General features: G+C 36.6%; 1 protein-coding gene across 1 annotated transcript in view; it reads right to left on the reverse strand.

Moving 5' to 3' along the window:
• Positions 1–18,926, reverse strand: part of CNTN5 (contactin 5) — a gene marked incomplete at its 5' end in the record, with an annotated part of 450,105 nt that overhangs the window by 284,322 nt on the left and 146,857 nt on the right. The window contains one exon of the mRNA XM_036323984.1: positions 373–475. Within this exon, the coding sequence (XP_036179877.1) occupies positions 373–475 (103 nt within the window). The remainder of the gene's footprint in view (positions 1–372; positions 476–18,926) is intronic.

Below are 18,926 nucleotides of genomic sequence, written 5' to 3' on the forward strand. Positions count from 1 at the left end.
TTGTGATTTTTATACTTATGGCTTATTATATCTTATCAAAATCTGTGAGGAGCAAGTAGCACCTTATTCTTTTATATTTTCATTTACATCATTGCTGAATAAAATTTAAGAAAAAACACTAAAATTTTTAAGACACATTGGCAGAGATGTAAAGCTCTTTTTTTAATTAAAGAAGTGTTCTCTATGTTAAAATAGCAAAAAATGTATACATTGAGGTTCATAGAAATGACTAGAAAGATCATTATAATTGGTTACTTCTTCCCACCAAGGAGCTCTGGGAAAGTGAAATCTAGCAAAATAAGTGATTAAAAAATAAGATATGTCACATTCTAATAAACAATTGTGTCTAATTATGGAAGAATATGGACTTACTTGCCAAGGGCAAAGCACTCCAGCTTAACAGTTGTTCCCTTAGCAGCTGTAACAGTTAAAGGAAAATGGACCTCAATTTTCGGCTCGTACTCTCCCATCACACCTGGAAAAGAAAGCATAGTCTTAAAGCATAAAATGAATGTCACAATTTCTTTTCAATCCTGGGGATGGTTACGTTGAACAGCACTGTGGTTTGGTTGTTAACGTCTGTTTGATGACTGTTAAATTTTTGAAGCATTAAAAAAAGAAAAATACACTTAAATTCAGTTATTATGATGTCTGCCTTCCCTTAAGGATTGGATTGCATGTATGTTCCGTACTTTTTAAAATATTAATTATTTAAGTGTAAATTAACACTAGTAGTTTAGGTACTAATTATATTCCAAAGGAAATAAATAACTACAGGCATTTCCTATGGTAAATAATTGCTGATTTTTAAAAAAATGAGTAAAGGTTCCAGAACTTTATCATTTCCAAATTAGTGAACACTTATTTATTAGTTAATATATATTTATTGAATATCTATAATATGCAAGCATTTTGCAAGACATTGTGGGCATTACAAAGATAAATCACCCATAGACTGTGCTCTCAAGCACTCAGCAAGTATATTCTTAAAGAAAGAAGCCACATATAAAGTACACTCAAGTATGGGAAAAGAGCTATATATCAAACTAAGTGTCATGCAACATAGAAAGTGATGAGTGCTGTGAATGAGGTATCCTTAAAGTTTGATGTGCATTTGAGGGGATTATGAGAAAGGCTAGGATTTGTATAAGTGTGGGAAAGGGAGAAGAGAAAGTAAATGGAACAGTAAGAACAAAGAGATATAGAAAACCACCAGAAATAGGAACATCAGTTTTTTCTAAAATATTGTTACATGGTAGAGTCTTGATTTAGCACAGATGCTTCACTGGGGAGCTTGTGTGTGTGCTTTATGGGTGTCTGTGTTTATGGGCATATTTGCATGTATATGTGTGGGTGCATGTAGAACACTGTAATTCCTTTGTGTGTGGGGGGGTAGGGTGGGGTGGATGAGAAAGATGAGGAGAAAAAGAGACTTGGACAGAGTAAAATAAATGCTATAAGATATACAGGCAAGGTGCACTGGACATGGAAAGGGAGACACAGCTACCTTCAACAAAGAAAAACTTCATGTGTTAATTATTTCTTTATTACTTCTTTATTATTGATTGAGATGTGTCATGAAGGAAGACTTGGACAACTTTATTTTTTTATTATTTTTGCGTGTGTGGACCGCTTTAGATGGAGAAGTGTTTAAGTTTGCTGAGGACAAGAGATTATCTTTGCTAGATTTTTGTAAAACAATCATAAAGAGAAAAAAAATCAGTGTTATTTTCATCAAAGTGATGGGGCTTCCGGCCTTGGCTATGCTAGACGATCATCTCTGACAGGCCAGTGACCTCTGTGCCTCATTTTTCTAAACTCTAAGATGAGGGAACAGAGAGAATTACCATTAGTGTAATGTCCTGTTCTAACGGGCTAACTCCCTCACTTTCTTCCTAGTCTTATGTTCACTGTGTGCCAAGAGCCTGGTATACAGCAGGGGAACTGAGTGATTAGCACTGTTACATCGCTCAAAACAGATGGTGAAGCACCTCTTCTCTCTCTCTCCCTCTCTCTCTCTCTCTCAGTGATGTTTTTCTCCTCTATTTTGTTTACACCCTCCTCCTGCCCTCACCCACATTTTCCAACTTCTGTTCTTTTATTTCCTCATATCTTTTTTTCCTGGCTCTCCTGAATATCAGGATTTGGCCTGCTTAGTGATACCCGACTGAGTGCACCCAATATTGAGAAGTTTATCTTTAATGCCCTCTTACTTGTAAGCCTTCATATAAAGACTCCCAGGCCTCCTATTCAGAGGCTACCTCTGATTGCCCACCTGAAGCAGTCCTTAATGTCAGCTTCTGAGCTCTCCATTCTCTCCCAAAATTGATTCTGTGGTGTTCTTGTTCCTTGTCCACCTGTTAAGCTGATGATTAATAATACACGATACTTATTAAACTTAAGCTTGTTAAACTGAACACCCTTATTTGCATGAGTCCCTATGAGTGCTGGCTGTCGCTGAGAGCTGTAGAGTGCTGTAGAAGGGCAGTGGATGTCAGGATGGATTTAGATGATTCTTTATAATGACTTCTTGTAAGAGTCTAAAGAGGTCTCCGGAGAAAGAGACCTGAATTTCCAAAACTCCAGTAATTTGTTTTTATTTCTTTTTCTAGCCTAAGTAAAAATTCCCTTTAGAATTGACTTTTATATTAGTACTTTTTAAAAACCCTTTCACTAAAGTAGGTCCCAGAATTGTAACAACATTTCAGGCCTTTCAAAATCTCGATCCAACTCTGAAAAATCCCAAGATACTACTGATGTTTTTTGGCTAATAGGAGCCAGACCCAAATATTCTCTCTCTTCTCTTCTAGATAACATTTGTGATTGCAAAGGTGTTCTTTTATTGCTCTAATCCTTAAAAGTGACTCAAAGGATGGGCACTCCTGGTAGTATTTGGGAAGTAATTTTATCCAGGTTGGCTTTCTCATGTTCCTTCAATGATTCCCATATGACCAAAGAGATGGTTAAGCCTCACTTTAGGGTCCAAGAGGTTTGCTAATATCTAAACTAGATATTAAAAATAAAGTTAAAAGGTTTGAATAAAAGGCTTCCGATTATATTACCTAATCTGAGCTGCACTATAAGAAATAGCTGGATCTTTTAAATTTTACTCTGATAGTGCTAAAAGGGCAGATGAGAAAGCTCTTTAGTTACGTTTTGCTCTCTAACAATTGATTACAATCAGGAATTAAATTTTGCTTTATGTTTCATGGGATAATCGTGTTATGACTAAAGGTTTTTCTCAGTTTAACTAACCCTCTTTCTTTTAAAGCTGAGGGACGTAAGAGTCCAAGGGGTCAGGTAAGTGGCACAAGGTTCTAAAGAAAGCTGTTGGTGGAAACAGAGCAAAAACGGGAGTTTTATGACCTTAAGTCCACAACCGTTTTCTTGATATCACTCTGTTGGGGAACATCAATCACAGAGTATAACAATCCAGGCATATCACATATACTACATCAATCATTGATTGCCTGCCTTCACTACTTATTTTATTTCAGTTTCTATTTTTAATATCTCAAGTCATATGCAGCCTGGCTGTAATGTCTTTTGTTGGGTAGGGTTTGATGATGACAGGTAAGAAAACCCTATAGGATACATAGTCAAAGATCAAATTACTAAGATTATCTCGTCAGTCAATGTACCTCATTTACTTTTTGATAGTCCCTTATATGAAGCTAAATATGCTCAAGATACACTAAGTTGTGTTTTCATCCTTTTCCTCATACTTGTCCCTTTTGGCTTAGTTGATTGCCCTACTCTGGAATTACACGCCATTGGAAGATGGCCCTGAATTACCCAGATCCCTAATAAACAGAAGCCTTCCTGCTGAGACTTCATTACTATCCTTCTATGTCTTCATGGTTGTTGATTTTCTTATTTATTCCAATTACTTACAAATAGCTTGGATGCTTTTCCGTAAGTGGAATGCAATTTAGAGCAGTGTTTCTCCAAGTGTGCTGCAGAACAGAGAGCCAATGACATCAGAAAAGTCTGGAAGCCTTACTAAAATTGTAGGCTACAGGGTTTATTGCTGAACCTATTGATAAATAATCATGGGGCTATGGGCTCTATATTTCAATCGTTTCTCTAGGTGATTTTATGTACCTTGAAGAAATTCAGTGTTGGATGAACATTGACTCTTATCTTTATCATGTTACCTGTCATTTTTAGGATTTGAGTGTAGCAAAATAAAATGCCTGGGGAAAAAAGGGCATGCACAGAGTCTATAATCATATTGCATTCATTGGTGACTTGTCCGAACAGGCAAATTATATTCAATTTGTATGTCCTGGTACTCATGCCAGACCTGGGAATTTTCTAATTGTTTGAAGATCAGTTCTGATTGGTCAATGTCCATGTGTTAGCACATAAATATTTCAAGTGATATTTCTGTCTGGTACTCATAGTAATATTCATTTCCAGGGCCAAGAATTTACATCCAGTAGACCTTAAACGTTTGATTTAGCTCATGAGTTAAAAAGGTTTGGTTGATCTTATGTCCAAATAATGCATTTTTACATTTTTGTTTTCAACATCTTTGCCAATTGTATTCAACATGTTTCTTGTCTTCCAGGAATAGAACCTATATCTTTTCTAACCATGTGACTTGAATAGGAGCCACTATCTTCCTATAAATTCTGCCTTCCTGGCTGTAGTTATTCACCTATTATGGGCATCAGACTCACACTTGGCTAGTTAGATTAAACCCTTGCCCTGAACACAATGTTTGATTCATGGATGGGCAGCTTAGGCTGGGATTATCATTGTTATTATTATTTTATTTTTCTTTATTTTTCTTAATCCTCACCTGAGGAAATTTTTTCCATTGACTTTTAGAGAGAGTGGAAGGAATGGAGGGAGGGAGGGAGGGAGAAAGGGGAGGGGAGAGGGAGAGAGAGAAAGAGAGAGAGAGCGAGAGAGAGAGAACGTCAATGTAAGAGACACATGGATTGGTTGGCTCCCATACACTCCCAACTGGGGCAGGGGATCAAACCTGCAATCCAGGTACGTGCCCTTGACCTGGAATCAAACCCACGACCCTTAGGTGCACAGGCTGATGCTCTAACCACTGAGAAACACCAGCCAGGGCAAGGCTGAGATTTTTGAACAGGAGACCAGGGAGTCCAAGTGTCAGTTCCTCCTTGTGGCAAAAAAAGAGCCTGCACGTCTGAGAGTCACTGAACTTCCACTAGTGTAAGGAGTGAATCTGCCATTGAAGAGAATTAAGCCAATTTAGATAGAATTAAGCCAATGCAGATACAGGAGATATAAAAAAAGAGAATACTGGTAGCATGTCAATTCTACCTGGGATTTAACTTCTTGCCCTCCTTTCAGTAAAATAAGATGAATTTTCTATTTTGCTTAAATTATTTTACGTTGGGTTTCTCAGTTTCAGCTCAAAAAGTTCTCAGTGATACCTCATTGAGCTCAACATAACCAGTGGTGGCCCAATATCAGGTTCAATCTCATAACCTATCTGAGTCTGCATATTCTAGCTTAGACAAGACTGAGTGGTGGTGGGATAGGCACCAGGACACATCGATATATATGATTTTTTTTATTTTTAAACATCACAGTTTTTAATAGAGAATGCAAATTATAATAGGTAACACAAGAGGATAAATGAAATTACAAAAGTACAGATAAAATATTATGGGAGTTAAGAAGAAGAGATTATTAAATAGGAAAACTGAGGAAAATGGAGGAACTAGTTTAAATGCATATGACATAGGACTGGGATTAAGGACGTGATGCTGGGAGGATCAGTGATTCTCAGGGGGAAGGGACCATGTCCGTAAAGATATGGAAATGAGATTCCATAGAATTTTATCAGAAATGTTCATTTTATTGCATGGTGCATGAGGTAATATGAGAGAGAAATTTTAAATATAATTAGGAGCTGGATGATAAATAATAACTAGGAATATTATGTTTTCTTATTCATTTATTAAGAGACTTCAGCAGTGGATTGGTAAATCCTTGTTGAGCACTCATTTGGAAAAATAATTTCTATAATCAATAGGCATCTGATTTTATTTAATGATAGCATCTGGAGTTGCTATCATACATACACTTATCAATGATTAAATATTGGTAAATTGAACACAAAAAACGTAATAAAGATATACCTAGGATATGCATCAAAATGAAGGACCTATGAAATGGACTATTGTTTGCATATTATATGATTTGCACATTAAAATGTATTGAAAATATTTGATAAAATGTTGTGGGGATTTTCTTTTATTTCACCAGAAATATATGTGATATCAGAGCTTCTTACATTATTTTTACTTTATAGTACTTGAGTTTCAGTAAATGTTTCACTTGTAATTTTTTATTGTCTTTACAAATCCCAGTATAAAATATATGTATTGTTCTATGCAATCCCCCTGGTAAGGAAATGAAAGCTCAGATGAGTAATAACAAATATTGATAATAATAATGACTAAATAGTTCACATTATGCCTATAGATATTGTGCTATTTGTGAGACATGTCACTGTACTCATCCTTTTAGGACACATTAAATATTAACCTGCGAGTCATGGATAAATGATGCAAATCCGAATTGTAGCCCTGGCTTGGTGAAACATTGAAGTAATCACAGAACCTCTCTGGATCTGTTTTCTCATGTATAATAAGAAAACTAAAGTAATTGAGGGTTTAGAAACCTAGTGGTATGCTAGAGCATATATATGCATTAATATATCCCTCCTTACTGTTTTCAAATAAAAGTTCTGGTCTTTGGAAAAGTGATTAGAAGCCTTCTTTTAAATTCCCTAATGAGCCCCTAAAAGGTAACAATTTCACAAGCCTACCTAAATCAAAGTTTCTTAAGGTGAGTTATTTTTATGTAAATACAGGGATTGAAGGATCTCCCGACAAGAAGAAAGAAATGAATTGTGTTATCTCCAAATAAATGCACCTTTATGAGTATTATTTATCTAGGGAGATTGAGAAAAACTAGAGAGGTTTATTATTAGGAGATGTTTTTCATCACAGTTATATATATGCTGAAAATCAGAGAAACCAATAGATATTTTTCTCCATTCCCGAGCATCAAGAATAAATTGATCAATAGGCTGCCTCCCACTGTACATGCCCTCCTCTGATTACTGAATTTTAAGACATATTTTCTTTTCATATTCTTGCCACTGAGATTTAGGGAAATATATCTCTCTCCCATCATAGGAGGGTTCACTCCATGTGCATAAATTACTTGAAAAAATTTATAAAAATAAATACTAAAGAAAGCAAACTACAATTTTTCATGAACAAACATACAAGCTCTCCAGCTTTAAAACAATAAATTAGATAGGGAAAACTAGAAAATTTTGATAATAAATAGTCGAATATTAACTTTGAATAGGTATGTATGTTGGAAAGTTCTTTTAGAAAAAGGTTTGCCATTTTTTCATAAATATCTATTCACAAATAAAACTATAGAAACTTCTCCATAATTATATCTACATAACCAATCACAGTTTTATAGTAAGTCCATTCTGGTCATGTGCTGCATAATGATGTTTTGGTCAATGATGGACCCATGTGCAACAGTGATCCCAAAATTCCTATCAGCTAGTGACATCAGCTATTGTAATGTTGTAGCACAACACATTCCCCATGTTTATGATGATGCTGGTGTAACTGAAAGCTACTGCTCTGCCAGTCGCATAAAAGTATAGCACACACAATTTCGTGTAGTGCATAATCTATATGATAAAAGCCCAGCGACCATTATGGCAGAACCACCAGAATGACCACCAGGGGGAAGACGCTCCATGCAGGAGCTGCCCCTTGGTGGTCAGTGGACTCCCACAAGAAAGCTGGCCTCATGGCTGGCGAGCACAGTGGCAGTGGCGGGAGTCTCTCCCATCTCCACAGCAGCACTAAGGAGCAGTAAGGAGCCTGCTGCTGAGGAGCAGTGAGCAGGGCAGTAAGGAGCAAGGAATCCAAGATTGCAAGAGGGTGCAGGCTGGGCTGAGGGACTCCCCTCCCCACCCAGTGCACATATTTTGTGCACCGGGCCTCTAGTACTTGATAATGATAATAAATTACTATGTTTCTGCTTCATATATTTACTATACAACAATTTTATTGTTATCTTAGAGTGTACTCTTTCTACTTAAAAAAAAAGTCTGCTATAAAACAGTGTGCTGTGTTACACTGCCAGTAGCCTCATGCATCTTCATTACCGCCTCTCTTGATTCCATCATTTTTCTCTTGTGCTTGATTTAATCTCATGTTGTTTTGTACAGTAACATGCAGAACAACATACAGTCTAGATGTATAGTAGGCTATACCATCTCAGTTTGTTTAAGTATACTCTATGATGTTCACATAAGGATGAAATCACTTAATGACATATTTCATTCAGGACATATTCTTGTCAACTGACACATGACTGTATTGGAAACTCATTTAATATGGATGATTTTTTAACTTAATTTTTTTCTGAATGAAGTATGTGTGTGTTTGTCTATCCCTCTATATGTCTGCATTTATAATATGAAAACAAAAAGAGAGAGGAATATTTGGTAAATGTTAAAATGTTTGGTACTTTGACTTCTTTAAGTTGTCTCCAATACCTATCCTATATAATAAAAGCCTAATATGCTAAGTGTCTGGTCATCCGGTCAGCCATTCAATCAATCAAAGCATAATATGCTAATGATATGCTAAGGTCATTCAACTGCTTGCTATGATGTGCACTGACCACCCCAGGAAAGATGCTCTGACCAGTAAGTTAGCTTGTTGCTGGGGTCTGGACAATCGGGACTGAGTGAGATGGGCCAGACATGCCCAGGAGCCCTCCTGTGGTCCCTCCCTGGCTGGCCAACATCCCGCCTCCCTCCCTGGCCCTGATTGTGCACCGGCGGGGTACCTTGGCTTGGACTGCACCCTCTTGCAATCCAGGACCCCTCGGGGGATGTCAGAGAGCTGGTTTTGGCCCGATCCTGCAGGCCAGGCCAAGGGACCCCACTGGTGCATGAATTCATGCACTGGGCCTCTATTGTAAGTATAACAACAGATCAGATATTGAATGAACTAGGGTCCTCATACTTCAGCCAAAGATCCTCTTTTGAAAGCTACTTTGGGCTCAGTAATGGAAAATAAGTATACTAACTAAAAAGGAAATTAAATAAAAATTATAATGGTTCTGAATTATATATTAAAGCTCAATTCAATAATTGCATGCTTAGGAGATCTCTAAATCATTCTTTTTTCATTAAAAGAGTAAGTAAGATGCTTTAGAACTATGGTGAACTTTCCTCACTGCATTGAATACATTAATTACAAATTGCTAGATCCACAGTCCTTTCTACAAGAAACTAAAAGCATGTAGCAAGACACAAAAGTCTGATAAAGGTGAGGCAAGGTGAACCGAAGGTATGAGGAAGCAGTTTCTTCACACACACACACACACACACACACACACACACACACCATCTGGAAGGTAGGAATGATATATTAGAATCACTATATAAGACCAAGCCTATTGGGGAGTAGAAGAATTTTGTTTAATAGCTGAGTCACATTACTAGGGAAAAATGAAATAGCCACATTACTCCTGTAGCTAAGATTCCTAGAACTATTTGGATTCAGCTAACTTCCAGTCTCAGGCCCCATGAAGTCATTCCTTATTTCAGATCCTAGTTTTGGATTTCTCTAATATCTTCTTTCTCATATTATGTCATGTATTTCCTGAAACAAAAGTCTCTTATTTCTGTTTACTTGAGTAAACTTCGGTTTTTGGAAACTACCTAGACCACTTACTCACGTTGCCTTTTATTTCTAAATTTTTAACATTCTTTAGAGAGATTGTTCCTTCCAGAAAAGGTTCTCATCCACAGCCATCTCTCTGTTCATACTGTAATCACCAAGAAGACAAGGGAATTAAATACCCTGGAGGAATTAGTCATCAGCTCAGTTGACCAGCTGCCTGGTTGCATATTTTGGGAGAAAACATGACCAATGGGTTGTTATAAACCATTGTTAAACATTTATTTTTACACTTTAATAGGCACAGATTGTGTTCTCACTCCAGTCTTGTCATCGCTATGCCAGCATTCCCGCTGTTAGCACTCACATTTGAAATACTAAACATATCAGGCTCTGTAAACAATTCACATGTTTTATTTTACAAACTCTTACTGATTTCAAAAGCTCTATGGATGATATGGTTCAAAAGATACATATTTCCAGAGGGGGAATGTCAACGATCACAGCCTCATTGCAGGGCTTTGTGCATTAAAGACTCTAGATGTAAAGAGGGAGAATAAACATTGGCTCAACATCTGCTACAAACCTGGTGCTAGGTTAAGTGAATGCGACTAAATTGGCATTTAAATCCTACAAATATAGCAAGGTAGAAGCTATTATCCCTGACTTAAATAAGAGGAAACTGAGTGTTGAAAATGTTAAATAACCCCTGAACGTCACTGTGATTAAATGACAGGTAAGGGGTTCAAATGCAAGACTATATGAATTATGAAGTCAACGCCCCCTGATTGTTCTATTTGTTCCCCAGGAAAAGTTCCCATAGTCATTTTCAATTTTGTGGACAACAAAGTTCTACTTCAAATATTATTTTCTCAGGAAATTCTTTCCTGTCCCTCTACCCCCTGCCCTGCTCCACCAAACCAGGTTAATTTTGGTCTCTGTTTCTCTTGGTCTCTTTCTCTGTTCCTATATCTCTCTTTTTCTCTCCCTCAAATTTGTTTTCTATTATTTTATATATAATATTTGAGAAATATATATATGTGTATATATATATATGTATGTATGTGTGTGTATATATATATACATATATATATATATATACACATATATATGTATATATATATACACATAATATGCTAATTGTCCCTCTGACCATTTGACTATTTGACCAGTCGCTATGACATGCACTGACCACCAGGGATGCTCCGACCAGTAGGTTAGCTTGCTGCTGGGGGTCCAGCCAATTGGGACTGGCCAGGACAGGCCAGACATGTTCTGGAGCCCTCCCACGGGCCCTCCCCGGGCCTGATTGTGCACCAGTGGGGTCCCTTGGCCTGGCCTGTACCCTCTTGCAATCTGGGACCCCTCAGGAGATGTCAGAGACCAGTGCACAGATTCAGCCCGATCCCTGGCAGGCCAGGCCGAAGGACCCCACCGGTGCATGAATCCATACACCAGGCCTCTAGTGTGTGTGTGTGTGTGTGTGTGTGTGTGTGTGTATAATTATATATAAAATACTATAAGAGGCATTTATATTATATTATATATAATAGTATTCTATTCCTATGCTATACATAGCACTCTGTTTCTATATATTTATTACCTTTCTCTATATATTATATTACTGTTTCTTTAAAAAAAAAAACTAATTAGAGCCCTAACTGGTTTGGCTCAGTGGATGGAGCGTTGGCTTGAAGACTGAAGGGTCCCAAGTTCAATTCCGGTCAAAGGCATGTACCTTGGTTGCGGGCACATCCCCAGTAGTGGGTGTGCAGGAGTTAGCTGATCCATGTTTCTCTCTCATCGATGTTTCTAACTCTCTATCCCTCTCCCTTCCTCTCTGTAAAAAAATCAATAAAATATATATATATTTTTAAAAACTAATTACAATTATAATTGGTTCCTCAATCTGATTACACATGCATTCCTTTGTTAATGTCTGTTTTCTCTTCTAATCCATAAGGTAAATGAGAACAAACACCACATTGTTTTGTTCCCTTGTATCTTCAAACAGTGCCTGGTACAAAGTCAGTCTTCAAGAATATTGGATAACTGAATTCATAAATCAATTTGTCATCAACTATGTAGAAGATGTGTGATAGGTGACATAGCTGAGAATATTTTATTTTTGTGCATTTTAATGCTTGTATTATTTATTCATTTTGAGAAAAATTGAAGGTACTTTTCTAATACGGAATCATAAAATTTTGTATTTTGTTTTTAAGTTATTGTGATATGCTCAGATGAGAATAAAACATTTTTAATGAATAAAGTGAAAACAAATCTCCATTTCTCTATAATCAACAGTCAAGTTATGTTAATTTGTTTTCTATAAAATCTTTCTCATCTATTTTTTTCCTTCTTCTGATGGTCGTTACTTTAATTTGGGTTCCCTTTCATCCAGCTCATTAGCTTTGGCAATGTGGAGATCACTGGTGGCAGGAGTAGTGGTCATTTAAAGCCTCCTAGGATTAGATATAAAAAAATAGAAAATAAATTTGAGATAAAGTTTAGACAACTCTTGGGAGAAGTTTTGCTATCAATGAGAGCAGAGAAAATTAGATACGAGCTGGAGGTGGATGCTGAAATCAAGAAAGGATTACTTTTAAATGATAAATATTCTAATATGTTTACTGATGAAAATCATTCAGTATGAAGTGAGCAAGTGATGGGACAGAGGGAAGAGATAACTACAGAAGGGAAGTCCTTGAATTAGGTAAGAGGGCATGGGATATAATGCATAGAACAGAACAGCCAAGAAGAGTTCATTAGTCATGTTTAAAGGCAAGGGAACATACATATGTAATAAATCATGAGATGCTATATTTGTTCTTGGAAGAATAAATGAGATCATAAATTTAAGACAAAATCTGTGTTCAAAATTATGTGTGTGTGTTTTTATCCAGTTAGCCTCATAGATACAACCCTGAAGTGAATGGTCCAATGGCTGAGGTTGGGATTAGAGAGCTGCCAAATGAGTAGAATATGATAGAGAAACTGGGGAGGTACAGGGTTGAGACTGTACACAGAGAATATTTATACTGGGCTACCATGAAATCTAAGCTAGAAAAGGAAGGCACTTTAGTACATGAGGGTGTGTTGGACAATGACATAGTGGATTGATCAAAGGGATCGGGAGTCTGAGAGATTGAAGAATTGAGTGGAAAGTGCTGGACAACATTATTTAGACAGAAAGGAGCCTGCGGCAGAAAGTTGTTTACTTAAAAACTGAGATTTTGGTAAAGGCAGAATAATTGGTGACGGCAAAATTCAGGCTTTTACATATGTAATGAAAGGGTGCTTAAGGTGAGATGGAGTACAATTTCATGGGAAGCAAAGAGGTCAAGAAACTGGGAGGTCAGGACATTGAATAGATCACTGATATAAATATGTATGTCATCAAGACAGAATAGCATCTCTCCATAAGACTGAACTAGGGATATGAGAGATTATTCCAAGAGAGTTGACTGCAACTGCTGAAATGCATGCTGAAGGTCTATTTATTTACTAATATCTATATCTCTCAGTTTTCCACTCCAAGATTTCAGTGTCCTAGACCTAAATTATCTTTTTAAATTTACTTCTAACTCTTCCCCTTCATGCATCCAATATTCTATGTAACTGAAATGACTGCTATTTTCAAAGTATACTTTATCCTTAACTGGCCACTAGTCTTCCCACATGCTGTTGGTTTTTATCTAAAATTACATTATCATCCCATGCACACTAAAATTTAGTTTACCGATAAACTTACTTAAAATTAGATTGAAGATGAAGCAGGAGAAAAAAACAAAAACAAAAAACTTCTGTAATTCCCTCAGCAAGAAATCTTGTCACCTACTCCTAAATTACCATGGTGTGTTACTTATAATGATCTTAATTATGTTCTCCCTTATTTTATAGTTATTTATGTATAGCTATTCTAATTATCTTACTGCTCAAACCATCATCATCAAATCTGAACTCCCCTATCTAGCCCAATCCTACTTCTAATTATCCTTTAGTATAGCTTTCTTTCTGATGTTTTCTAACTTGTCTTTTGAAATCCTACATTGTTATAAGCAAATTCATCTTTTTGTACTGTTTTAAATCCTTACTCTATCTGCTTGTTAAAAAGAAACCTGGATTTTCCTATATCATCTGCATTTGGCTTTCATTAGTTAATTGAAGAATAGAGCTATAGGATATTATCAATTCATTCCTTTTTTCAAAAAAAATATTCCAGACTCCAGATCAACATTTTAATCTGTTGGTCTCTCCTTTCTACTAGTATTAGAGTTATTGTCCTGAATGTAAGCAAGCAAATAAACAAACAACAAAGCTATGTATGGTGCCAAGAGGTACTTGAAATATCAAGGGGATCACATTTTGAAGTATATGATTGTCTAACCACTATGCAGTCTCCAGAAACTAATACAAAATAATATTAAATGTAAAGTATAATTAAAAATTAAATTTAAAAAGGACAACAAACAACAATAATAAAACTTTTAATATTAATTTCCTGCTTACAGGACGGTTTACTCAATAGTTTTGAAAATAAAATCAGAATTCCTTAGCATTGCATTCAAAACCTTTCATAACTTGAAACTTACCCAGTAGGTAGTCATATTTACTGACTCAACTTATAAATCTCCCACTGTAGCCACACAATACTTTACAACCACATGCTTTTGCCTCTCTCTGTAATTCCTTGAACTTTTTCTTTATTTATAAACTACCATTCAGCTTTCAAAATCATACTCAAATTTCATCTCCCCATTTTAGGTGAATTAATTTTACTCTATTCTTTCATTTATTTATTTATTTATTTAATCCTCACCATAGGTTAATTTTCCATTGATTTTTAGAGAAAGTGGAAGGGAGGGGGAGAGACAGAGAGAGAGAGAATTGATGTGAGAGAGACACATAGTTTGGTTGCTGCATGCACCCCTACTGAGGCTGGAGATTGAGTCTTAAATCAAGGTATGTGCCCTTTATTGGAATCGAACCTGAGACCCTTCAGTCCTGGGTCGACACTGTTATCCACTGAGCCAAACCAGTTAAGGCGATTTTACTCTATTCTTTATTTTCCCAGTTGAAACCATTATTTTAGTGCATATATCATTGAATTATAATTATGTTTATTTCTCTATATTCTTCTTTACATTGTGGCTTCTAGCAATCAAGAAATGAAGTTTATTCATTGTACCTGGAATGCCTGAACATAAATTGATTAACTGCTATCTAGCTACATGATAGTGTTTGGGTCAGCCTGGATTCCACCATTGTCCATAAGTTTATCTCACTGAATATTTGATTTCAATTTTCTATTAAAATTTTGATCTACTATCTTGGATTGGTTTGGATAAACATTTTTCTTCTCATTTGAAGTTTGAGAGTGTTTGAGGAGCAAATCTAGGTCTTGTGTCTTTGAGTTTTATCATTTTTTAAATATTGCTGGTTATTGGATTTGTGAATGATCTTTGTAGGTTACAAACCATTCCCTTCTTATTTTTGTAACCTTTTCATAAGATTTCTAAAGTTGTAGAGATAAATTAAAACCTAAAATTACAATTAGAGACCTATTTTGACATTTCAGGTCATATACTAATCTCTGTTTTATGTATAATGATAATATTATAATAAAAAGTAATACTCAATGTTTATATGGGGTTTACTATATAACAGGTACTTGTCTAACTCCTATAGATGTGTCAACTACATTCCTCACAACCCTTTGAATTGGTCTAATAATTATCCCCATTTGACCTCTGAGGAAACTGAATACAAAAGGTTGAAAACTTGATTAAAAGTCGTAGCTATTAAATGCTACAGACAGGATTTGAGTACAGAAATTCTGGCTGCAGAGTCCATGCTCTTCCGCCCATATTAAATAGGGAATGGATTGTATGCCATGTGTTCTACAGTAAGTCAGTGAAAATGAATCTCCTCTCATCCCTACACATGCTTTCTTTCTTTTTTTAATATATATTTTTATTCATTTCAGAGAATTAAGGAGATGGTGAGAGAGATAGAAGCATCAATGATGAGAGACAATCATTGATTGGCCTCCTGCAGGCCCCACACTGGGGATCGAGCCCGCAACCCAGGCATGTGCCTTGACCGGGAATCAAACCGTGACCTCCTGGTTCATAGGTCAATGCTCAACCACTGAGCCACTCTGGCTGGGCTATGTATGCTTTCTTCATAGATACAGAGTCAGCCTCAGACAAAAACTTGAAAGATAAAGGTTTTCTCCCCCCACCCCACTTCTTTTTATTGACCTTCCTTCCTTAGTTCCTTTGCCTATGTTTTCCCTCTGTCTATAATGCCAGCCCAGAATTAGGGCCATTGACAAGCTCCTTTTTTTCCAACACTGCACTCAAACATCAACTCCACTTTGCAAAGCCCCTGCTAAACTTGTGGAGCTCCTTCCTGTCCTCTTTGCACCCTGACATATGATACCTCCTTATTTTGCTCTTTGCACATTGTGATGTGGCTTCTTTTAACGGAACTGCCACCTTGTCTGTCTTCTCCATGATACCATGAGTTCTTCGAAGGTCAAAGAATGTGTTATTGTTCTTGAATCTCTAGCACAAAACAAACAAACCAAAACCCACAAAACAACTGTGAACTTTGCTAGATTCTTTACATGCATAATTGTTCTAATCTTTATAACAATCTTAAGGTAAATGTAATCACTGTTGTATGACTCAAATATATGAGTTTCAGTACATTTGTTTAAAAAATTCAATAGGCCTCCTATTCATACTGAGGCTCATTTAATCACTGTTGTACAAATCAAGAAGCCAAGGTTTAGAATAGGCAGGTCACTTAGTTAAAAATGAGGCAGAACTAGGATTTCAAAATACAGACTTTCAAAAAATCTGGCTCAAAAGCTCTCTGCCTGAATATATATATATATATTCAGTGGATATATATTCCTTCCAATTCTATCCAACTCTCTTCTAATATAATCCACATTCCTTTCTCTTTGGGGAGTTGTCTCAGTAAAAGTTCAAAACAAAAAAAGATATGGTTGAACTGATATACACTAAAGTAAAAATTACTGATCTCTAATTTTCTCAGTATCGTTTCATCTTTGAAAAGATAATGCTTCTTTGAGTCAGGATAGTAAGAAGCTAGGAAAATTCCTTGGTAAGTAGAATGGGGAAACTGAGCAGAGAGCTGAACAAACTGACCCAGCAATTTACAGCAGATACAGAAGGTCCTTGGAGATAATATGTGGGCCTCACATGTATTTCAGCTCCAGCTGATGAATATTCTATTGAAATCTCCCCTAAGCCCTCCCTTAATCTCCCAACCTTTAAAACCTCTCAAAACCAATGACCCAGCATGTGCTCTCCCTCCTGGGAGCACTCCTGGTTCTTCCCCTGCCCTCTCATCTTCCCCCACAGGCCACATCTCCTGAATCCCAAGGGACCCCAGGAGACTTGCAACCAGGGGAACAACGCAGTGGCAGCTCATCCAGTCCTGGGCTAAACCCTTTCCTCTGACTTTCCAGTGAGCTAAAGCAGCCCCACCTGGGCTCATTTCTTTCCTATGACATTTCTAGAGAGCAAAGCAGCCCCACCGAGGCTCTCTCCTGTAGATTCTGCTGTCCTAAGTCCGTCCTTGTTTCACATACCCTCAAAATCACCTGGACTTGTATGTGAAATCTTCCCTGCAGGAAGGCTGGAGCGGAGCCTGAAAACTACAGGCCAGCCCCAGGCAGACTTGCTCAGGGCCAGATCCCCTTTCGGGGAACATCCCCACCTAAATGAATGTTTCAATGGTGGAATTTTAGTCTGAGTGGCATAAGAATTGTGCCTCAGCGGGCAGAGAGGTTGGAGACAGTGGGTCTGCTGCTTTTGTACAGATCCTGCCTGAGAGTCCATTTCTGAGGACAGAACCCCTACGTTGTTCCCACTGTTTGTTTTTTAATTTTTTTTTCTGCTTTCACACACTTCTGAATTTCGAATTGTCTAAAAGCTTCTTGTCAATATGTCTTTGTTTAAACAAAGGCAAAGTCAGAAGGGCCTGTGGCACTGCACAACCTGTGGCAGGGCAGCTATTTATACAGATGAGTCTTTTGCATGTTGATCATTATAAGATTTGTAGCATGTGTATTTGATCACCATGATGTCAGAATGACAGCAAATCTTCCTTTAAGTTGGCTTTACTTTACTTTTTAAAACAATGAGTTATAGGGATATTCTTTCGAATTCTGGATTAAGCTCATTCTTTATTTTATTTTTCTCTATAATTAATTTATTTAACACTCTGACATTTTAAAAGAAACCTGAATTTAAAGAAAAAGGCATACTTAATATTAACCAGACCCTACTAATTATTAAGAAAATTAGCCTATGTATTTTCTTGACAGATATTTTGACAGATACTTAACACATTATAAAGCAGGCAAACTTATATTCTCTATAGATGAATGCTATCATTCCCAAAGATCAGCATAAGCCCAATTCTACTTATATTGGTTACCCTTTACTTTCTATTGTCATAAATTTGACAAGTTCTCTCTTCCTCTCTCTCTCTTTCTTTTTTTTCTTTTTTTTTTGACAAATTAAAAAGAAAAACCCTCACAACATCTAGTCTGATGAAATTGTGAAGAAGTAAATATTGTTTCTATAATAGGCCTCCTATTTATACCGAGGATCATATCTTAACACACCTTTTAAATTTTATTTTAACTGATATTGTTAAAGTAATCCAAGACCCCAATTTGGCATTGATATCATTAGGAACGCATAATGATGCAGTGGAAAAAAACTCTCTTCAAGTGAGCTTTAGTTCCATATCTTCCACCAACTAGGACCTTGGGCGAGTTCCTTAACCCACTGGGAACTGACCAATAAAATATAACATTTAGGAGTATACTTTTTAGAGTCAAACAAACATAGGTAAGAGAACATGTTATTTGTCTTACTGGCAGATTCTTTGACTACAAAAAAAAAAAATACAAGCTCAAAATGCTGTTTTGTTGTGAAAACTAAACGAGAGAATTATGAAATGCTTTCAACACAGTGCCTGGTGCATAGGAAAAACATTAATTAATCATTAACAAGCCTTCCACCTATGCAGCTGCTACCCCCCCTCCACAGCACTGAAAGACAAGGGGTATAAACCAGTAAGATGAACCACTGAGTTTTAAAATATTTTGAATGATGGCAAGATTATATTGATATAAGTAAATTGCCTCCT

The sequence above is a fragment of the Myotis myotis genome, unplaced genomic scaffold (assembly GCF_014108235.1).
Source record: "Myotis myotis isolate mMyoMyo1 unplaced genomic scaffold, mMyoMyo1.p scaffold_m19_p_10, whole genome shotgun sequence".
Taxonomy (NCBI): Eukaryota; Metazoa; Chordata; class Mammalia; order Chiroptera; family Vespertilionidae; genus Myotis; species Myotis myotis.